This window comes from Chaetura pelagica, unplaced genomic scaffold, assembly GCF_000747805.2.
Source record: "Chaetura pelagica isolate M959 unplaced genomic scaffold, ChaPel_1.0 scaffold12, whole genome shotgun sequence".
Classification (NCBI taxonomy): Eukaryota; Metazoa; Chordata; class Aves; order Apodiformes; family Apodidae; genus Chaetura; species Chaetura pelagica.
The window spans coordinates 5,426,216-5,451,063 of NW_009952801.1; the positions used below are offsets into that span (position 1 = coordinate 5,426,216).

At 36.0% G+C, this 24,848-nt stretch overlaps 1 protein-coding gene across 1 annotated transcript in view; it reads right to left on the minus strand.

Annotated features, from left to right (window-relative positions):
• The window catches only part of ISPD (isoprenoid synthase domain containing), a 101,464-nt gene that overhangs the window by 32,802 nt on the left and 43,814 nt on the right, over positions 1 to 24,848 (minus strand). Inside the window, exons 5-8 of the mRNA XM_009994939.1 lie at positions 19,358 to 19,455; positions 15,442 to 15,531; positions 14,646 to 14,738; positions 9,292 to 9,420 (exon numbers count right to left, since the gene is read on the minus strand). Coding sequence (XP_009993241.1) covers positions 9,292 to 9,420; positions 14,646 to 14,738; positions 15,442 to 15,531; positions 19,358 to 19,455 — 410 coding nt within the window. The remainder of the gene's footprint in view (positions 1 to 9,291; positions 9,421 to 14,645; positions 14,739 to 15,441; positions 15,532 to 19,357; positions 19,456 to 24,848) is intronic.

A 24,848-nucleotide genomic window follows, 5' to 3' on the forward strand; every position in this document is an offset into this window, starting at 1 on the left:
GTCGGAAGCCTTTTAATGTAATTTTGGATAATGAAAGATCTCACTGGACAGGGAGACACTTTTAAAATTGCACAGCTCAGAGAGTGAGTGGACATAAAAGTTTGTGCATAGTCAGGCTTACAAAGCATTCTTCATTTTACTGCTTTCATTTATGTAGAGATCATAAACTATCTCTCTCAGATGTTTTGCTAAAAAAAATTGCCTACAAAATTCAACACCTGGTCTGATAAATTTAGGCACAGAACACTGGAATCAAATACACAAGTGAGAGATACTTGAGCATGTATCTGCATAAGAATGGAAAAACTGAGTCAGGGAAAATGTTGAAGGCAGACACTCTGCCAAAAATAAGCATTCATGCTGCTGCCAGTACCACACAGGTTGAATCAAAGTCAAATGTAAACAATCCCATGTTTTAAAAGATTCTGCTTGGTGGAAACTTCAGATATCAAAACAGTTATAAATCAAGCAGATTTATTTAAACACAATGTGAAGTAATGCGTTCTGCCTCTCAATAGAAAGTATGACTTTTCTGAGCCGGTGGGAAATTACACTGTAAGGTTTGGAATACAGACAAAAACTAGCCTAGGAAAACAACAGCTCAAAAAATATTTTAAAATCAAATATAATTTGTTCAGACTGCGACTGTGGGAAATTCTATAAGGGCAACATTTTCCACCTTTTTTTTTAATCCAAGCATACAACAGGAAAATTACTTTCAAAAATTACTTCATAACAAAATTCAGAGGAAAATCACTAACCATGGAGGTTTTCTATGATTTACTTATTTCTCTGAATAACAGTAGTTTTTAAAATATAAAAATACCTCATTCTACCTCTGTTAATCCTCAAATTGTGCATTTCCTTATTTTAAGATAATTTTCACAGTAGAGTTTGATCTAACTTCAGATGCCATGCATCTTGCACTCTGTTGAGATATGAACACATCTTCATACCCAGATGTTCCAAAATATATTTAGATGAAAACCAGTAGAAATGCTTACAGACTTAACATTAGTGAGATGAAGTTGCCACAAGATTTGGTCCTCATAAATATCTCTCAGCAACCAGATGCCAGGAGTAAAACACACTCTAGGGATTGTTCTGGCCTTACCCTCAAAGAGAAACAACAACTATTTATTGGCTATAAGCAAATTTGTTTGCTTGTCCTCTTGCTTGGTGGTTGGCTGGATTAGATGCTGCTTGCATTTTGGCCTAGTAAATATAAAAACATGGTAAAGCAAACAAACAAATAAGATTTTGAAGAGAGCTAGAAAAATGAATCAAAAGCAATAATAAACCTTTCCTCATACACATCAGAAGCAGGAAGTCTGACAGAGAGTCTGTAGGGCCAACGGATGTTCAAAGCGCACACAGGCAGTGTTCAAGAAAGACACAGCTATTACAGGGAAACTACTTTAAACCCCTGAATTTGTGTGAGGAAATTCACATGCTGGATCTTCTCTTTGTTAACAGCCAAAAAACCCTGTAAAAAACACTGTGGCCATCTTTGACAGTTATACACAGTAGCATAATAAAGCCCATACCAACAAAGAAACTCTAACATGGGATGTATCAGGACAGGTATGTCCAGATGTACTTCAGCCATCTTAACACATGAAGAAATCTCCATCACCTTTCATTCCAGGAAAAATCTTATTGCAGTCAAGAAACACAGCTCTAGTATAATAGAATAAAGTAAATGGGGGCTGGATTAATTCACATTTCTTAAAATCCAAAATCAAAAAGTGAAGCAGACTCATTTGAAGACAATAGAAAATACGTGGTGAGGAAGATCAGCATAGCAAAAGTAGGTTTATAATTTCTTACGGTTTCTATCTGTCATGCTGAGAGAATGATCTTTCATTTAAATAAAGAAGTCAGAGTTTTTCTGATATTTTTAATCCAAATGTTTGCTATGCTTTATTTCTGTCTTCCCAAGTAATTTTTAAAAGTTCCTTGGGACCTGAAGGCTTTGCATAGGCTGGGGAGTAAAGGGCATTCTTCATTCTTGACATTAAAGGGATTTTGCCATAAAGTGTAACATCACATATTATATTTATATACTTCAGAACTGGGTATGTTCCATAATGGATGACTTTCATGTGAACAATCTCACATAAGCAACAAATAAGACTTGGGGCTTAGTATCTCAAATTCATACCGCAACCTCAAGCATTGCTTCCAACCCTTGTAAAGAAATCCCCCGAAGTCAGCCTGGGGCTGGATTGCTTGATTCCTGCTTGTAAATAGCAGGAGAGGGGGAAAGTTGAAATTAATACTCCCAATATAGATTGGACAGCCACGCCTCTGCTGCACAACTTTTAGGAGCTACGACACCTTCAGGACTGCAGCAAAAACCACAGGATGGTTCCAGTGACTAACAAGGCACAGCTTGATAGGGATTTCTTCCTGTGTTTAAATGGCTGCAAACTGAGGAAGTTACATGGTTGAAAGTGAAACTTACATGGCACTGGAAAAAAAGCCAGAGAAAACAGATCTACTCTGTACTGTAAGTGAGTAATTTTGTTACCTGCTAAATGATGCCTATGAGGGATAGCATGAAAGAGAGGTGAGAAGACTCATTTTTGATGCCTAGCTTAGACAGTAGAGTACAAGCTTTAAGTAGAGAACAGCAGCACTAATAATTCAAAAGTGCAACTGTCCATAAACAGATGCAATGGACTTTACAGTTATCTGCCAGGCAAGGTAGTAATGGGGAAAAAAAAAAAAAGTTAAAAGCATTTTGTTTGCAAACAAAATTTTGTGTCAAAATCCTTTCATCATAAGTGTTTATATGTTTCCACTAAGAGATAGCAGGTCAACATCAAAGCTTTCATAAGATGGAAAAAAAGTCTGACTAACTCATACTTACAGATTGGAAGATGAAACTCAGATTGGATGCTCCTAGTATTTGTTTTTGCAAATGGTTCCAATTGAATGTTTATGTCCCATCACATGAAAGTATCTAGCATAATTAATACATATAGACTTTTATAAATTGCTGTATTGTATATTTGATATTTTCCTTTCCTTTGGAGAGCTCAGCATTTCACCTTTTGAATCCACTTGATCCCCAAAATTCCACTCCATACTAAAGCAATTTTAGAGTAATATATTTTATACAAATAAAATATCCACAAATTAAACAACTAGCAATATTTATTGACTAATTTTGCCAGCATGGCTGGACTGGATTATAAACAAGAAAGTTTAAAGACCATTTTACAATGATGTGACTTTTAAGATAAGTGTACATGCCATAAACACTTTCGCTGACAAGCTGATTGGAGAACTCTAATTTCTCCAATTATAAGATCAATAACAGAAATAAGTCTAAAAAGTTCATGAGTAAAAGGCATAAAACATTAACCTCATGTTACACTTGAGTTTAAACTCCTTGTTAAACTCCTAGAAGCCATAACAGCAGAGACAAATTGAGCAACTTTCCAACCTTTCTCTGATATAAATCTATATAGTTATTTAATGAAAACCCCAAAGGCTACCAATTATTTTCTAAAAAGCTCATTTTCTTAAGACTGCACTGTGAAGTTAGCTTGTGGAAATGCTTTTATTTGAGTGTCTTTACTAGAGTTGCACAGTTGTAATAACTCCACTAATTTATAACCTGTTTTGGCTAGGAGAGGAAGAAAACTTGAGGGGAAACAAGGAAAGGCAAGGGAGAGAGAAACACAGAGAGGAAGAGAGAGAAAATGAGCAAGCAAATATAAGCACACATATGCATGCATTCAAGATAGACTCATGAAAACCCTGAAAAAAGAACTAACACCACAATTTGTTGATCAATATGATCCAGTATCATGCTTCAGGATATCTGTTAGAATCAGCACAGGCAAGTGGCTGCACTTTCCACAGTGGAATGCATTTCAAGCAAGAGAGATATTCAGGCTTCATGTTCAATAATTTATCACTCAGGTGTTTATGTCCTTTCCTGACTCAAAGCGTAAAGTCTAACCAATGTTTGGTAAACTTGGAGTTAATATAGTTCTTACTTGACTAATGATCCAGAAGCGTGACCTTTTGAATTTCTTGCTTTGAACTGTACAAAAAAAAATGGAGCGTGTCGGGGGCAGTTGAGTGAGCAGCCATGTGGCTGTTCCTTTTGTTGTGTTGTCCTAAACCACGACAAGAGTATGACTAAATCTATATTTTAAAGCTGTGCTATTTTCAGAAGTTCCTGCAAATGTGCTTTCCTGTGAGCAAGTCTGACAAACAAAAATTCTGATTATCAAATCAACCAGATGGACCAAGGTTTTTGATCATATACTTTTTGAACAAAGCTTGTTAAGATTTCCACACATTCATACAGTAAAATATATCAATGATGAGCTCTTGGAGATTTCAAAACAAAATCAAAGACAAAACCACGTAGGTGGGTCTAAGAGTTATTTGTAATTGTCTGTGTATGCAAAAATACTGATGAAGCACAATGATTCTTTTCCATGAAAGTATAATCTTTTTCACCAAAGGAAATTAATTTGCTTCAAATAATCTCCACTTGACTAAGAAATTAAAATATGAAGATAAGCTAAATATTACTGAAATCGTTTGAGATCTGAAAATTGATACATGCAATTGATATATGACCTATAAACTTTTTATTACACAAATTACCATTTGGCAGGGCATTAAAAGGAGATGTAAGATATTCAGAATATTTTCCTTTATAAGCGATCCTCAATGTGAGCCATTCCCAAATGAAAAGAATCACCTTTATGTTCCATTTATTGAGTATCAAGTTAGTAAGAGTCTCCAGTTCTGTATCTTTATTCACTGAAATTCCAGCAAGAGTTAACTTGTAATTTTATTTTAAAAGTCCATGATTATAAAGCTTTTTCATCATGTCTGGTCTACCCACAGCAAAACATGCAGTCATGACTGATCTCAGACAGTAGCAATAAATAAGGATTAAATAGCATGCAGCCTCTATAAATAAAAATAGGTAGTTTTATTGGTGAATGACTTGCTACGCCTTTGTATTTATCAGCTTACAGATGCTGATTCTTATGAGGTTACTCACATAGAAAGTTTCACAGTGGGTTTGGTTTCCCCTTCTGTCCCACATTCCATGCAAGCACGATCACTCTGGCTCATTATTCATTTGCCCAATTTTCCTTGATGAAAGAGTGAATACTCTGTTCAGTTGTGATACTTAAAAGTTCGGTTACTGGCTCTTGAAAATACTAAACAGTAATTACATGGCATTTAGGACTTATATGAATAGATGTATGTTTACATATTCATTACAATCTTTTATGTCATTGCAGCTGAAAAAAACTGTGTGTCATCTTGAGGAGAGAGGTCTCCAGGCAGTGTCCCAATCAGTCTAATCAGATTGCAATCATTTGACCACTTCTATGCTGATTATTAAATGAATTAAGAAGCATGCAGGTGTCATGCAGGGCATGGCTCACTTGTTTTCAACAAGTTATCAAACTTTTGGTCTATGATTTTACTTCATTTGCTCTTCAGGCTCATTATCTCACTTCTGGTTGCAAAATCACCTTCTGCATCGCCACTTGGATGATCCCATTTGGGCTTGTGATCCCTCTTTTGAGAACCACTGCCTTAATGTCTACAACTAACACTATTTCTAAGGGATCTTTGATAAAAAATCAATTGTAAATATTTACCTTTTTGATTTACCACACCAGCCAGAAAATATATTTGGGACATTAAGTATTTCTTGAGCCACCAAGCATGTCACAGATGGGCTTCTTGTCTTCAAGAAGTCTTACGGACTACAAAAACATGTCCAGTATGTCTGTGTAAGAAATTACTCACACTTCAGTATCCTTTTAGTTTCAAGCCGCTTCATACCAATTATTCTATTGCATCATTTGTCTCTTCTAAGTTTATGGTCTATCATTTTTCTGTCTCTCAGTGACTAGTTCCTTTATCTTAATCCATTAGTGGTTTCAAAAGTATTTGGGGCCAACTTAGCCTTGGAAAGCCTTAACACATATTTGCTGTTCTGACCTGACATTCTGTCAGGGCATCTCTAAAGTAGGATTGCTTAAAATTTATTTAGTTCTATAACCAAGATACATTAGTAGTGCTTTTGTATTTAAAAGCTTTCTGCAGCTTCCTGTGTCCATCCATGCATCCTTTTTTTTTCGATTGTAATTGTTCCATTTTACTCTCTGTGTAAAGTAACCAAGTGATTACTGAAATTTCTAGACCAAGGTTTTATCACTGCAATCTTTACACCCTTTGGAATTTGCACTCCTATATTAGGAAATGCTGCCTATATTTCTTTTTACGTGTGTTGACTCTTATAATTCAGTCACTAGGCTTCATTATTTTAAAAGGAAGAAGAGCAGTAAATAGAGACATAGTATTTTTTTTTAAATTACTGTCCTATTCAAGTAAAAAAACCCATTAACTACCTAGGATATGTTTAAAGATAATAATGCATGCATTTGTGAGATCAAGGCCCAAGTTCAGCATTAAACCACTGCTCAGAACATAGACCTACAAATCATGCATTTACCATGTGCATTTGAGGCTCTTATTCTGATATAAAATAATACCATACCAGTCATTGCTGCTTTCAAGATAAAGTGCTCATTAAACCAAAACAGATGGAATTTTACTTACAATGTCACCAGCACATGCCAATTATATCTTCCATAAAAGCTGGATTTCTCTCCCTATTTTTAATAAACCTGTCTTATCAGCTATTTCCTTCAACTCGTCTGAAAGACCATCAGAAGATAACTCCACAGGTTCAGACTCCGGAATTTACTGAATATTCTTTTCTTCTCTGTATTTTGAATATATAAACCATTTCTGTAAATCAACTATATTTTCAAGATGTATACAAGAGCTATTATGAAGTGAATTCAATCATTGTGTCCATAGCAGTAACTTGGCATTCCATGCATGATGTTTAGAGAGAAATAATTATTTGGGTACAAGCTGTGAACATGCACTCATTTTGAGCAAACAGAAGATACAAAGCAGGTAATTTATAAAGCACACTAAAGCTTTTAACTTTCCCAATTAGCTTCTTGGCACATCAAAAATTCATAGAAGAACTTGATATATTTTTCTAATACCAAATGAACATTGCACTTAAGAAATTAAAATCAAGACTTACACTTTTTTGGGGGGCTTCATATCTCCTCCAGTACTGTCAAAAGGTACCTAAAGCATTTCACTTCAATTTCCAAAACACAAAAAAACCCTAATTCTGTCTCTCAAATACCACTTTATTGCAAGAAACATACTTCCTGCAGAACCTTAAAAGGTGCCTCCCCGTATTTTTTTATTTCAACATATCGTCACACCCATTTGATCACATCACTCTTCTAAATGTAAATTAATTTCATTTAAGTATTGCAACAGTCACATGACTCAATAAATTCCTTTTCCCTTATACTTCAAGGAATTCTGGAAACTGGATACTGGCAGAAGAAATTGTGACAACAGGCTGAGTATCCTGCATTACAGCAGCAGGTGTTTTTTGTGTTTCCACTTCCTCTGGACCCCCCATCATGCCTGTAAGAAATTCACCTTTCCATCCTCAAGCATGGGATTCACCTGCGGATTCACCTACTAGCTAATGTGTTGTACTAAAAGTAAAATACCTTGGTGACTCAAATCATGGTGTTTGATTTAAAACAAAACAAACAACCCCCTGTTTTAAAGATGTCTGTTCACTTAACAAGTCACTATTGTTCACAGTGCCCTCCCCTCACTCTCTCCCAGACCAGTAATAAGTTTGTGTTATATCATTTCTAGATTGAAATGTGAAGTCCTTCCATAGGTCTTCACCTAGAAACAATTATGTTCTTTGTACATCTGTAGCCAAAAGAAAACTTTACATAGCACATATATGGACATGATCTGTATAACCTATTTGTTACTCATCTTTCAAAACACTGACAAGCAAGAACTCAGGACTCTGTTCCTGTCCTTGTCAACAGGACATGCTTTGGAGCCAAGATAGCTAGAAGTAGTTTACTCACTTTGCCAAGTATCTTACTCTATATATAGTACTTTCTCCATGCTAATAAATGATGGCTCTGCCTGCAGTGATCCTACATAACCATTGTAGATTTTTACTTTTAAAAAATGGAGGAAGCATTCTGCTGCAATTCTGCAAAGACTCTCCATTCAGATCTTACATTGTTATATATGCCTATTACTATTTACTATGATAAAGCATTCTGCTGCTATGGTGACAAAAAGCCACTGAAAATTATGAACGCTTTGCTTTTTTCCCCAGTCAGCTTTACTAACTGTTGTTATACACATATGTATATTTGATCCCTTTTCATATAAAATCATAAATACAACCAGTGAAGTTTTTAAGGAAAGAACTGCACTTACACTAAAGCACTATTTGCAATGTTACTCTTTACCATGATAAGGTGCCTCTTAGAGCTATGTTTCAACAATTACTAAAATTATTTTTACCAAAGGAAGCCAGAATTTACCCTGGGAGGTTTGATAGTGCCAGAAAGAAGACTGAAAATAGTTGTATGCCCTTGTATGTTGTACAAAGAGATAAACTAATGCCATATAGTAGAATTATTCATATTCTGTTGGCATCAGAAGTCTGTAAAAGCATAAACTGATAGGTATTCATACACACAGCTCTCAATAAAGCCACTGAATTTGGAGGAGAAATCAAGTCTTTGGTAAACCATAAAAAGTTATGTAGATACAGTCATGTTTAATCAATTATACATAAAACCAAACACCTAACTTAACCTAAATAAGATCCGTTGAGATTACATTTATTTTGCCTTATTAAAATTTCCACCGAATATCCAAGTTACTTCTTCCTTCACTATTGACTAAGCTAAGAAGCTGCAAAGACTGTATCTGCACTGGAGGCCAGGTAGTCCACTTATCTTGTTGGTGGAACACACTTCCTAGGCTAAATGGGTGAATACAAACATTGTTTGGATGAGGAATGTAAAATTCTACAGAATCACTGATCAAATGTACTTTTACTATTTTTTAATGCTGCAAAAACCAAGTTTCAAAGCAGAAAAGCAAAAGAAAAACAAGGAGCCTCGACATTTTCACATGCTTCTAAAGAATGTTTACCATTTAATCCTCTCTAATCAAAATGCTTACGTTTTTGCCTATAACTACAGGCTCTTCTGAATTTTGAACAAGAATAGGCAAGAATCTTCCCCAAATCTCTTCTTCATGTCATACTTATTTCCCTTTGATTTTATTTTAAATGAAGAGTCTATCATTAATCATACAAATCACAAAGGAAGATACTTTGCACATAAAAAAATGTCATACCTTATGTTGGATAAGGAGACTATAAACCAAAATATTTTTCTTTTTCACTTCCCTTGCAAATTTCTTGATCCCAGTTAGTTCTTCCATTCCAATATGGAAAGAAATGTTTGCTGAAATATCCAAGTGTACCTGCAAAGGAAGAAATAATAATAATTTTAAAAAGTCTACTTTTTCCATGGTGTGCTACATTACGTTGCCAGTTTTTAGTATCTCATCTTTGTGTGTTTTAAAAATGTAACAAAAACATACAGACTAACAAAGGTTTTTCTTAGTTAGCTTCTATTACTATTGAATTCCACTACTTTTATATAAAACAAACAGTATTATTTTCCAAGACCTAATCTAACTTTCATAGTTTTTCTTTTAATTTATTCATTTTTTAGTAGCAGGATACTAGAGAAATACAGGTGTTTTCTTAAGCATCTTAAATATTTTCAAAATGGAACTGCATTCTTTAAAATTTTATTTTACATTCACTACCTTTTCAGTATAGCATATTAGTTGCCCAAGTTGTATTAACTTCAAGATAACACTTTAAGTTTAAAAGTAGGAACGACTTCAAAGGAAGGTAGGGACATGACTGTCCTGGCCAGGTCTCATATCCAGCAGGCATGTTGCACAAGCACAGTAGGTCTTACAGGACCTGGCTGGTATCTCCAAGGAGGTACCAACCAGCTCAATCCTTTACCAAGGCTTATGTGCTCCACAGTTTAATTAGTTTACTTCACAGAGTTTCTGTAAACTGTAGAAATCAAAATTAAGGATGATGATTTGTACAAATAAAGTTTCAGCATCTGTTAATAGCAGAAATACCTTTCCCCTTAAAAGAAATGGAAAATATTTTTTATGGCTGAATAATTCTATGGATTTAAAACTTCCTTGTAAGTAGTACAGAGAGGGAAGAGCATACAGGTATCCCCAGAGATCTGTGCTTGGGAAAATTATTTCAAGTTCCCTTTGTACCTTGTTCCATTTATACTGACACCCAACACTGAATTTAATTACAAACTGCTGAAGGAAGTTTCTATCCCCCAGCCATACCATCTGTAATGAGTTTTAGGGATCAGAAGTTTAAAGCATTTTAATAGTTCCCAGTGACTAATACGAGACAATGATTTGTTTAGCTAATTCTTTAGTCATTTAAAACATACTTTTCAGTCCTCCTATTATTTTCCTTCTTGTGTTTCTAAAAGATAGTGTGATAACTCCATAAAATTTGAAAATGTAGTGTAAGATACCTTTTTGTAGTGGTGTACTTCATTTTTTAGAGATACTTTTAACCAATATATGTGTATCTGTGTTTTACATGTTAGCAAGTCTTTCCACATAGTTATAAGACTTTTCTCTCACTGTCTAGTTTTGGGGAAATTTCAAGTAGTTGTCAGAACTGACTGATCTGGTGCACAGTAAAGGGATTAAGTGCATCATTTGCTGAGGCTATTTTAAAAGGTGTCCACCTAAATAATCTGTGCATGCTGCAGGCTGCCCAAGCAAGTACACTCTCACTTAAAATGGTGCTAGATTCTACCATGACTTTAAGCTCTAGTATTTTAGGGGCAAAATCCAAGTTTCATGGTGAGCTTGTGTCAGCATCGTTGGAATTCATACCTATTTCTCAGATAATAATAAGGCCAGAATATATATAGCTACAATTATTAAAACCAAGCTCTCACATTCCACATGTCACACAAAGAAGCACATAATTTAAAGCCCAGAGTAGGGATCAGCTATGAATGAGGCACAAAATAAGTACACTTTTAACTCTGTAGTTGGCTAACACTTCCAGCTTTAACTGCACACTTTCAAAATTTAACAGTGAGAACATTTGTTTATATATTCTTGATAAAGGACTAGTGAAAACATTATCAGTCCAGAAAAAAGCATTCTGCACACCCAGCAGCCTTGCCAATGGGCAAAAGAACTGGAGATGTGTCATTGCTCTGACTACCAAAGGCAGAAATAATTTATCTTTGAAAATTCAGTAAAATCAAAGCTCTACTCTGAGTTCCCTCAGAAATTCGGTCAAGAAAAAAAGTGTATAAATAAAGTGCTAAATATTGATGCTTGTAGAATCACAGTAGCTTACTCCAAGACAACAGCATAAATAGGTAAGAATATAACTTCTTCCATTTGTAAAAACTGATATTCATGATATCTCATTTATTTGTTAGACCAATAATGACATTTCATCACTTGAATTTGAGATTAAGCCTAAAATTGCAAAGTAACTGCTCCTTTTTCCCTCCAGATCACTAGACTATGCACTTCAGAAAATATTAAACTTCCATGTAAAAGAACCATTTATTTATTTTAAATATGGAATAATATTTTAAAGTCACAGCATATTATCTTGGGTTATTGCTGAAGAGTATAATGAATGTAGTTCAGAGACACACTCCTTGTGACACATGGCATTAATGACACTCATTCCACCCTATACTTCTCATCCCTACCTATTAAGCCAGAAAACTTAATGACAGAATTCATTAGATCTTGTTACATTGCATAGAGACTTCCAAATCTACTCATATTTTTTCTTTCTTAATAGTCTGAGTAAAATAAAAGTCATGTACACCTTCAACTGTCATCCACATGAACTGCTAAAATTATTCTGTCAGCAATCACAGAATCCTGGGAGCTGGAAGGGATCTCGAAAGATCATCTAGTCCAACCCCCCTGCCAGAGCAGAATCACCTAGAGCACGTCACAGAGGAACGTGTCCAAGCGGGTTTTGAATGTCTCCAGTGAAGGAGACTCCACAACCTCCCTGGGCAGCCTGTTCCAGTGCTCTGTCACTCTCACAGTAAAGTTCTTCCTGATACTTACATGGAACCTCCTATGCTCCAGTTTGCATCCATTGCCCCTTGTCCTATCATTGGACATCACTGAAAAAAGCCTGGCTCCGTCCTCCTGACACTCACCCTTTACATATTTGTAAACATTGATGAGGTCACCTCTCAGTTTCCTTATCTCCAAGCTAAAGAGACCCAGCTCCCTCAGCCTTTCCTCATAAGGAAAATGTTCCACTCCCTTCAGCATCTCTGTGGCCCTGCGCTGGACTCTTTCAAGTAGTTTCCTGGCCTTCTTGAACTGAGGGGCCCAGAACTGGACACAGTATTCCAGATGTGGCCTCACCAAGGCAGAATAGAGGGGAAGGAGAACCTCCCTTGACCTACTAACCACACCCTTTCTAATACACCCCAGGATGCCATTGGCCTTCTTGGCCACAAGGGCACATTGCTGTCTCATGGTCATCCTTCTGTCCACCAGGACCCCCAGGTCCCTTTCTCCTACACTGCCCTCCATCAGGTCAGCCCCCAACCTGTACTGGTACCTGGGCTTGTTCTTCCCCAGATGCAAGACTCTACCCTTGCCCTTGTTGAATTTCATCAAGTCTCTCCCTGCCCAACTCTCCAGCCTGTCCAGGTCTCTCTGAATGGCAGCACAGCCTTCTGGTGTGTCAGCCACACCTCTCAGTTTAGTGTCATCAGCAAACTTGCTGAAGGCACATTCTGCTCCCTCATCCGGGTCATTGATGAAAATATGGAATAGTACTGGTCCCAGTACCGACCCCTGAGGGACTCCGCTAGTCACGCACCTCCAACTAGATTCTGTCTCATTGACCACAACTCTCTGACTTCTTTTCAACCAGTTCATGATCCACCTCACTACCTGATCATCAAGACCACACTTCCTCAGTTTATTTACAAGGATGCCATGGCAGACAGTGTCAAATGCTTTACTGAAATCAAGATAAACCACATCAATTGCTCTACCATCATCTGTCCACCTAGTTATTTCCTCATAGAAGGCTATAAGGTTGGTCAAACATGACTTCCCCTTGCTAAAACCACGTTGACTGCTCTAGGCATATCAACTTTGATATGCCTAGAGACAGTGCCAAGAATAAGTTGTTCCATCACCTTTCCAGGGATAGAGGTGAGGCTGACTGGTCTATAGTTACTTGGGTACTTCTTCTTGCCCTTCTTGTAGACTGGAGTGACATTTGCTTTCTTCCAGTCCTTAGGCATCTCTCCTGTTTCCCACAACTTACCAAAGATGATGGAGAGTGGCCTAGCAATGACCTCCACCAGCTCCCTCAGCACCCTTGGATGCATTCCATCCAGACCCATCAACTTATGGATGTCCAGATTGCTTAACTGATCCCTAAACCAATCCTCATATACCAAAGCAAACTCCTCCTTTATCCTGACTCTTTCTGGGGCTCCTGGGGAGAGTCTGCAGCAGTAAAGACAGAGGCAAAAATGGCATTCAGTACCTCTGCCTTCTTTGTATCCTCTGTAACCAGGGTACTCACCTCATTCAGCAGTGGGCCTATGTTGCCTCTAGAGTTAGTTTTATCTGCAATGTATTTGAAGAAGCCCTTTCTATTGTCCTTGACCTCACTTGCAAGGTTAAGTTCCAAGGAGGCCTTAGTTACCTAATTGCCTCCCTACATCATCTGACAACAGTCCTATAGTCCTCCCATGTGGCCAGCCCCTTCTTCCAAGATCTGTAGATTCTCTTTTTCCACTTGAGTTTGCCCAGCAGTTCCTTGTTTAACCATGAGGGTCTCCTGGCTCCCTTACTTGATTTCCTACCCATTGGGATGCTCTGATCCTGAGCTTGGGAGAAGTGGTCCTTCAATGCTGACCACCTATCTTGAGCCCCTTTATCACCTAGTACCCTGTCCCATGAGACTTCCCTTAACAATTGAAGAGGCCAAAGTTGGCTCTGCAGAAGTCCAGGGTTGTGGTCTTGCTAGGTATTCTATTCCTCAAACACAGGATCCTGAACTCCACCATCTCATGATCACTGCAGCCATGTTCAAATATTGAGAATTTCAGCCAGAAATACACTTTCAAACTTTTGCAACATACCAGAATAGATTTTTCAGTCTTGCAACATCTCAAGTATTGAAGTATTCAAGATTTGAAGTTCTATTGCAAAGTACTTAAAAGTTAATTTTTAATACTTAGACCAGAAAAGCAACAATAATTTTAAAACTTTGAATAAATGACACAGCACAGGAAAAAAAAAGCCATTTAATTCTGCTACAACTGAGCATTCAAGCAGAATACATAATTTATAGAATCCCCAGATAGAGTGCAACAGCAAAGCAGGAGTTAACAGTTCAACATGACTAGCCACAATAAGTCTTTCACAGAACTACAATTAATAAATTGTCATTTGCTAGTATTGGCATATTTCCTGACAGCATGCAGTGCATTTGCTGAGGTGCAAATTATGCTATTTACAGTCCATTCTGCAGTTCAAATTTACAGTTTTATTCAGAGCCAGCAGCAGTTCAAACCTATCTAACATTTCCACAGTAACTTACAAGAGTTACCTACCGAAATTAGGACAACCGGATATAAGAGAGGAATATTTGATTTTTCCAACATAGCCACTAGTTGCTGGATTTCTTGAATGTCAAACTTTTTATCCTATAAATTAAAATAAGTACTTAGAATTACTGAAAACATAAATAATTTCTTAAAAATTGAATGCAAAGATTTGATATTTGCTGAAAAAAAAACCCCACATTTTTGGTTTGAGGGGGCGTTTAATTTGCTTGGTTGGTTTTGATATATTTGTAACACTTTAGTCTGGTAAAGTTACAGCTGTTTAAAAAAACTGAGATTAAAAATATTACCCTTAAGAACTATATATAACAAGCTTAAGGGTCTTGATTGGTCTCAGGTATGGTTAATCTAAAATCTTCCTATTCCCATACAGGTACCCAAATACAGATTGCACAGCATGCCATGTGCCCCAAATGGGAAACCCTGACTTAGACCATAGTAGAAACACACAGTTAGATGGGAACACATATGGCATATTTCTTGAGACAATTCAGTTCAATACGGTATCTATCAAAGGAAACCTTAAGCAACTTTCAGTTGCATCCCTCTTGTTCAAGAATTCAAGGCTGATTTAGCAACATACTGATGGAAATAGAAAACCAGGAGAGAAAGAACAGACCAGTATCTCAAAGGTCTAGTTTGATGTACATCAGAAACACCAAACATTGGAATAGATATACCAGGAAAATAGAAATAAACAGCTTCTTAGTAATGGTAAATAATAACTACATATTTAATAGGAAGTTCAAGTGCAAAACTAAAAGCATGCATCATTATTACTTACATTTATGCAAACAAAATTGTAGCACTGTCCTGAAAAGATGTTTTGTAGATGGCTGTCATTTACACTTGGAGATACTGATACAGCTTCAACCTGGATAGAAAAAAAAAGAAAGAATTACTGTGTCACAAACTTGACCTAAAACTATCTGCTAAAGTCTCAACCATTATGGCATAGTTTCTTCACCCAAATTACTTTAAACTGGCAATTATTATTTCCAGTATGAGAAATTCAAAATGGCTCAGATTTTTAGGTAACCCAGAAGTGAAGCATTTTGCCCAGCACTCTGCAGAGTTTTCTGCCAGTTTTTGCTGAAGTGCACTGCTAGGGGGGATTATTCCAAAAACAGCCCTCAAAGTACCATACACCAGTGCTGCTGCCTGGGTTAGGATGTTTAGCTATTCCCAGAGATGATTGCTTGTAGGACTGAGATAATCTAATTATGTTAGACCTCTAATTTTGAAGAAATCTCTATAATATACAAATACATGCATATTTTGTCTTCATGCAACCAAACATAAAATAAATGAAGCAGGCATGAAAGACCAGGACACACGTATTCTAGGATTCTGCACAGGACAAGACTAATTAAGAATTTCTCCTGAAAATAATTTCCTCAGTAAGTACTCTAAAAACAGTCACAGTCATACTTGTTTTACAACCTTTAACTGTGTGTTCTGTTTATTATCTTGATCAATTATCTGGACATGGGGGTAAAGTGCACCCTCAGTAAGTTTGCAGATACACCAAGATGATAGTAGTTTTTTTATTTAACTTGAACAATTTGATAAAGCAATATACTAAGCCTTTGTTTTACAGCCCTACTATCCAGCAATAATTAAATCAGATTTCTCTCTTGGAAAAGTAGGCACAGCTGCCTAACTAGAAGCCTTGCTACAACACTAATTAATTAAAATTAACTCCTATTCTATTTGGCATGTTAGTATCCTATGCAAAAGTATTTTTTTTAATTAAAATTAATCTTAATCAAGCTGTCAGCTACTTGAGAGAGCAAAAATTACCTAAAAATATCATCTCAGTAAGAAGTGTTTGCACATAGTGTTTCAAGTGTTTAAATGGAAACAAGTATATAGATTTGCTTAATCACTCTGGTCATTGTAGCCATTGATATTCAGCTACTGTAAAGAAGCAGAGACGGAAAGTTTTATGAACATGAAAACAGGAATAATAAATATGTTCTCTTTAATGTTTTTCTACTTCTCAGATGCCCTTTCAACTTTATTCAACATTCACTTCCATAAAGTAAAAAAATAACACCAGGACATAGGGAATCTGTAAAAGTTAGTCAAACTATGTAAGATTACAATACCAATCCAGTAGACAGACCACACAATGATTAAGATATTAGTGAATTTCTACTAGTAAAACACTAGTTCATTTCCTAATTGAGAACAACCAAATATTTTAGTACGCTGTTTGTAGATATTTATCCAGTCATAAAAATAACACACAACTTCATCCAATTGATTACATTTCATGTGACAGGAGCACCATGTCACTAAATAAGCAGGAGTACATAATTTTACTGTCACAGAAGGCTTCAGCCTCCATTTAGGTTTAATTGTTTCAAAAGAAAGGACTAAATAACAAACATAAGACTCAGCTTATGTTTTGAACAGTAAAATCTCTTCTCCAAAACATTCGTTTATTAGTTATACAGTTTACAATAACCCTGATTAAAATACTTAATTCTTATAGAACTTAGCAAGCAATAACTGTCGCCTTAATTTTTTTTTTTAAGAAAAGCTTTTAATTTTTCTTTATCTCATCAGTTCAACGTGTAGGTCTTTTTTCCCCATTATTTGCACTATCATGTTCTTGCAGCCTTTTGCAGAAATCCCTGTAGCAATATTTTGTTTTAATTCCTCTTTAAAGATTTTTTTTTTAAGAAGCATCTAGAAATTAAAAGTAAATATGGCTGCTACTAAGAACTAGAGTGCCAAAACTATCTAAAATGTTAAAATATCAACCACAATTATTTCAGATAACATGTACTTTACTGAATGACTCCCAATTACTGATTTATTTAGATCGATTAACCACCAATCACCCCATTGAAAAGACCCAGCTTTCAGTATGATATATTTAACTTGCTTAAAATAATTACCACGTTGTACAGTCAAATCTTTCTCTCACAAGAATGCTGTGCTTCACTTGAGAAATCACAGCCCAGTGCATAGATTCTTTCTAAGGTTCTCAGATTTAGCTGTTCTGTATATTGGTAAGCTGAAAACTTAACTCTTAGACATTACACTGTTTAAAAACAAGACACTGAATACATAAATAATAGTTCTGACAGATTTTCAATCTAATGGTTCATAAAACAAATGACTAAGCCTGTTTCAAGGAACTTTACAAGACAGGAATCTTGATGGAGTTTTTTGACAGGTGTCACATTGCAGGAATCTTTTGAAAATGTTGAAGAGAAGCTTATCAATGGACTTTACTATCAGGAAAGACCATATGGATTGAAAAAGAGAAGAATGGTGCTAGAAATCATCAACTAATTTAATGGAGCCATTAAAAAAATAATCAGTCCCATATCAGTATTGCTTCATATAATGCTTGTGATAATTTTATGTTTTATTCAAATGCACCATAGGTTCAAGTGCTTGACCAACACAACACTTTACTGGTTTTACAATGAATATTTGCAAACTTGAATTTTAACTCATTTTGTTGGCAGCCTGAGTTGAGGTTGCTAAATTTGGAGTCACATTGTTGGCTAATCAAATAAAATATATTCTCACTGGTTTGGAAGTGTTTCTCATGGTATGACTGAAATGGTTACATGCAAACATAATAGATAGATATACTTAAAGAAGTAGTTTTTTTCTAATATGAGTAAGTGATGTCTTCTTAGCAATTGCAGAATACTCTAAATAGAGAGAAAAATGGAAAAACATCAATGGATCAGTGAAATGGAAACTATTTCTGGCTCCATTACACAGCTATTCTGATTAGAAAAAAAAACTATTCTACTCCCCTCATATTTTGCACTTCTAAAATGTAGGTGTTTAATAGATAGAAAGCATGACTTTCCATACTGAGTACAATTCTTTCCAAAGAAAAACTGTAAGTAGATTGTAAAATGCCATTTCTAGATATAAAATAGTAATACAGTTTGCTACAGAAGAACATCCTACTATTAACAAAGCATATAATGCAGAAGATCAGCGGGCATGAATAAAACTATTAAAGTAGTAAAATGATGCAAATCTGGAAATCTGTATTTTTGAAAAGCTGTTCCCCATCTATTTCTCTGGGTAACAGAAAGATGTGCATCACATAAGACATAATTAAGACTCACTCCAAGATCAGTCAAGATTTAAGCAATTACCACATGTTAATTTCCTTCAGGAAAATGAAAATTTGTGATAGTTCTATTAGTAGAAATAATGAAAAAGGTAAAGATGCTTAAAAGCCTGTAAAATACTCCAGCAATATCCTACAGCAAAGGCTTCAATTAGCATTTGCTACAAGTGAAACATACCAGATCTCTCTGCAAAAAGGCTGATTAATTTGACTCGGCATTTGCAGCTCTGCAGGAATACAGCTTATTAATTTATTCTGACTTCAAAGTAACAAAAGTATTTCCTCTGTAGCATATCTGTAGCATTTTGGGATTACTGAATTTATAAAATCTAAAGAAAATGGCCTCTCTGTTGTCTAGATGCAATTTCTCATCTAATATATACATTTTAAGAGGATCTGTAAAATCTCCCTCTACACTATAATTGGGCAGGAGATGCCTTTTGTTAATCCCTTGTAACAAATATTACATTGACACAGGAGGCCTCATTTGCTGTATTCACATTATTTAGATACTCCTTACAAGTTGCAATAACCAGAAACATTCATTTAATTGTTCAGTTTACAGCCATAGAGTTGTACTTACTTTTATTTGTCTTTTCAGAGATTCATGAAGGACAAAACCTACTTGTGCAACAGATTCCTTCACACTGGTAATAACACAAACTTGTTGTGATAGGTTGTCTGTGATCAAGAAAAAAAACTTTCATAAGATAAATAAATTACTAATCTGCTAAACATTACTTTCAATCCATATACAGTCATCTCTTGACAGAAACTTTTCAACAGCTGTAAATTTAATTTTAAGATGACTTATCTCAAGGGACATTCAGTATAAGTAGAGCCCATTTAAATACAGGACTTCCATGAAAAGGTATTTGTTCAGGTCACAGAATCACAGAACCGTCAGAGTTAGAAGGGACTTGTAGAGATCATCTAGACCAACTCCCCCACTAAATCAAGATCACCTAGAGCACATTACTCAGCACTGCATCCAGGAGGGTTCTGAGTATTTTAAGAGAAGGGGACTCCACAACCTCCCTGGGCAGCCTGTTCCAGTGCTTTGTCACCTTCAAAGTAAATAAGTTTTTCATTATATTTAACTGGAACCTACTATGTTCCAGCTTGTGCCTGTTGCCCCTCATCCTGCCACTGGGAACTACTGAAAAGTCTGGCTCCATCCTCCCTGCACCCACCCTTTAGATACTTGTAGGCATTAATAAGGTCTCTCCTCAGCCTTCTCCAGGCTAAAGAGTCTCAGCTCTCTCAGCCTTTCCCCATGAAAGAGATGCTCCAATCTCCCAGTCATCTTTGTTTCTCTCTGCTGGACTCTCTCTAGTAGTTCCCTGTCTCATTACTGAGGCTATACAACAATCAAAACAACAACTTTTTGCAAACTCCATACCACTTACCACTTCAATAGACCACTAAATGCAATGTCAGCAATATTGAGAAAAGAAAGAAAATCTAGGAGACAGTATAGATCATCTTCCCAGCAATATATACTACATAACAGCCCCCAAAAATGTACTGAATATACTGCTCAGGGAGACAATAGGTATAACTGTTCACCTCAATAACAAAAAAGTCAGCAACCAAGATCTTGGAATGAGGAACTTCTTAGATCTTTTACTGGCAGGAGAAAAAAATTACAATAATTTGCTGATACCAAGAACAATAGTTTCAAGTTATCTCCTATCTGTTCCATAAAGCAAATACTTCAGAAAAGCAGTATGTCCTCTTGTTATTGACTACAGTTTCAAGATTCAGTGAGGATTTTCCTTTAAGCAAACAAAAATAATTCAAGTCTGGAAGTCTCACTTCTAATTCAGGATTTTTTCCTTTAGATGTCGAATTAATATGCAGACCAAAACATAAAATCTCCAGTGTCTCTGAGGCATCCATTCCATAAGCAGCTACATTTTCATAAATGTAAAGTCTAATTATGTTGAAAGCAGACTTCAAGGAAACTTCAGGGACAGAAATATACCAAACGCCACCACAAACTACACTAGTAGTGAAAGACATAAAAGAAATCATAAAAACATGGCCTAAGTGCTCTTCAAACGAGTCTGAATATAAAGATACATATTTGTTGCATGTGGAATTTTTTTTTATAATTGCATACCACACAATAAGTTCAATCAGATGCATTACTAAAGTAAACATCTCACTTTCTTTTGTAAACTCAAAGACTTCTTCACAAAAATAGACACACAGACTTGAAAATTATTTTTAAAGCTGCTGTAGAGTTAATATTATTGGAAAGCAACTTGTGATTTTTAAACATTGTTTGTGAGCGAGAAAAGTGAATTAACCCCAAAGGATCCCAAAAGATGAGATAATTACAATTATTTTATGTATGATAGGCATTTATAATTTCCAATATTTATAAGGTGAAAACAAAAACAGTGGTAACAACTGGCTTTGTATTAAGCTAGCTAGAACGGGAGGATGGGGGGGGGGAAGAAGAAAGAGAACAATAAACATCTGCTTATGAAACATCACAACCAGATGAAAGTAAGAATAAAAAAAAAATGCATGGCCAGTTCTCACAGGACTGGAAATCACAAGATACCACAACTGTGGGAGAAATTATATTCCCATAGATTCACGGGGAAAAAAGTATACCGAGCTTAACAGTCTAAAAAATGGGTCAATGGGATACCATATTGAATTAATTTCTTATCAGCAGATAGGAAACGGTGGGTAAATTGAAAGCAGAGCAAGAGCCACTTGAATTTAGTACTGTACATGGAATGCATATATAAGATAGATGTACATTATAAACCACACTGGCACAACAGATATCAAGAACTCTGATTCTAAGGAACTAAGTAATTTCATGAAGAAGGTCAGATTTGAGCTATTACAAAAATTCACATGTGGAAGAAGGTTATGGAATCCAAAAAGGCACCACAACTTACACTCGGGACAGCTCTTTTTAAAAAGAATTCAGTTGTCAACAGCAAATGTCAAAAGTAACCTCACAAGAGGCTGCTCAAAGACTGTAGCTGTAAAAGCCCATGTCACTTCTCTCCCCAGCCCTCATAAACCTCTAACTCATGTAAATGAAAAAGGAGGTAAGACTACAAAAACAGCAACTAAGATTTTCAGGTTGAATTTAAGAAAGAAGAAAGCAAATTTGAATAATGTGAAAAATTCTGGTTTTAAATTGGAGGAGGCATGTAACGTTATAGAGGGGAAAATCTATTAATAAAGTATGAAGAAAATAATCATAATACACACATTGGAAAGATGCTGCATGCTCTTAAATTACCAATAAAAATGGGAAAGAAAGCCTGGAAATAAAATGTTTATAAAATCATCATAGGAAAGTAACAGTTTTCTTCCAGCTCAAAACTCAATTTCCATTTAAAACCCAACTATTTCACATGGCCAAAAAGATCTCTGTGTTAATTTAGACATTCTGCACCTTTGCTGTATTGTGGTAAGGAAGGCTGAGTAAAGCCTTCCTCCCTGAGACTGCCTGCGCCCCACCTTGGATAAGCTGATGGAACTCTCTGTCGCTCAGTGCAACCACAGCAAGGCCAGTGGGCACAGCTGCCGTGCTGGCTCCTAACTCCGTGAATGTAATGAGTTCTGCTGAAAGCCAGTAAAGCTAAGAGCATGCAGCATTTCATTCCTGGTTTTCAGAAATACTACTGGGTGAATGGAACAGTCATGGAATCATGGATCACAGAATCCTGGGATTGTCAGAGCTGGAAGGCACCTCTAGCGATCATCTAGTCCAACTCTGCTGCTGATGCAGGATCCCTACATTACACAGGACTGCAGCCAGGTGGGTCTGGAATACCTTCAGACTCCACAACCTCCCTGGACAGCCTGTTCCAGTGCTCTTTCACCCTCACCATAAAGAAGTTTTCACTCATAATTAAATGGAACTTCCTATGTTCCAGTTTTCCAGTAATTCTGGAAAGCTACAGCCATATCACAAAGAATTTTAATACTCCACTGACAAAATACAGTTTTTCATTGGACCACTAGATGATTCAGGCTGGAAGGAAGGAGGTCTCTAGTCCAAACTCCTGCTCAAAGCAGGATCACCTATGGGGTCAGACCATGCACCACTATTTTACCTTTCTTCCCTACTTTCATGCCATACCTTCCTTTCCATCTGCCCAAACTTTTAATTTTTTTGTCTCCCTGTTGCATTACACATCAAAACGTCCCCCTTGCTTTGGCTTCCTCTTCCTCTACTTACTTTAAACCCATTATTCCTTGGAAACCTCCTCTTTCCTATATGCACCTCAGCTTTTCAATGACTCTCAGCTTCTTTCCAGCTGTACTTGATTATAGAGTTATGCTCCCCATACTGCATCACATTTAACATCTACTCAGAGCATATTTTTGGCATAAAATTAAAAATAGTTAAAACTTTACACTTACAAATTATATTAGGTTAAACATTAAGTTTCTCTATCAGGAAAAGAGCAAGAATTTTCTTAATTTAGGACAAATTTGATAGGGGATTTCAGAATTTGCTCCATTAAACCTCCCTCTCTCTAGCAGAAAACTAAATTTTCAGGTTTTCTGTGCCCTTCTTTTTTATCCTGAAAGCTTTAGATCACATTATTATTCAGTAACAACTGTTACAGTTTTTATGTAATGATCTCACCAAAATTATAAATTAAAATGTGTACATGTTTATGGAACTACCTTAGTTAGATAATTTATTAAGTGTACTCTGACAAATTGCATAAAAGTTTACCCTGAAAAACATGCCACAAACAAGCAGCAATTAAAGCAATACTTTGCTTGAATAAAGAGCATAAATACCATATCTAGGGAATTATTACCAGATGAAGGCCAGGTTGAAAGGAGCTTTGAGGAACCTGGTCCAGTGGAAGGTGTCCCTGCCCATGCACGGGATTGAACTACATGACCTATAAGGTCCCTTCAAACCAAAGCCATTCATACAATCTAAGAATAAAAATGCATCTGAATGACAAATAGGTTTTAGTCTACAGACTTTTTTTTCCTCTCTTAATTGCATATATAAGCACATACACACACACTTGGTTTTGTAAACATATCTTCATACCATGCCATTCTTGGTATGTCTACTACTTTAGAAGCACATCTATTCATCAAAATACTTCTGAAGCTCTCAGTGAATTAAAAATAATAAATGAATCTATCAGAATTACATTTTCACTTTCTACATAGCAATGGCTTGACTGGTCAGGAAAATACAGCATAATTCTTGGCATTTTTATATCATGTAATGGAGAGCTTTCTACCACTGTAAACACGAGAAAAATTAAATATGTACTCCTTAGCATTTAGTTCATTCATGCTCAAAGAATGAGTTGAAATTGTTATTTGTATAAATAGGTAACCAAAAATATCTAACATTTTTGTTTACCCATTCCACATTTCCCTGTGGCCACAAAACACAAAAGCCAAACTTGACACTGTCCCTACTAATATTAGTATACAAGAAAGAGAACCAGATTTTGTGGTAAAAGACTTAAGGAACAGGGTTGCTTTCATCTGACAATAACTCTTGTGAGGAGTACCTCCTCACCTGCCAGTCTATTTCTTTGCCTCACAGCAGAGAACAGTCACTGGTTAATGAGTGTGGCTGTGCAAATGCAGCCTACCTCAAGTAACATAATCTGTCCTTTGAAAAACAAGGATTTTTAATATTTTAATTTTTTTTATGAAAAGTCATGTAAGTTATTCATATAACACAAAATATAGTATGTAGCACCCAACAGTCACAAGCAGTTTGAAGGCATTATGATATTTTTCGCGACACATGGAAAACATAATTGTATCTAGATCACCAGATACTTATTAAGCCAAATTGCAGGGAAAATATCCAATTTGCAAGTGCAGACTCTTGTGAAAAAGTCATTGCAGATGAAGGGCAGAAGAGAAAAAGGAAGAGGAGATAAAGTAAAATTCCAAGTTACAAACTTATACTGAGAAGCACCATTTAAAGTTTGCATGTTGGAACTAGAGTTCAAAGACACCTACCTCGAGGGCAGTAATCCTAATGGAAATTTTTTAGGATGTTTTGTATTAGCCTCTGATCTTAACTACATTTC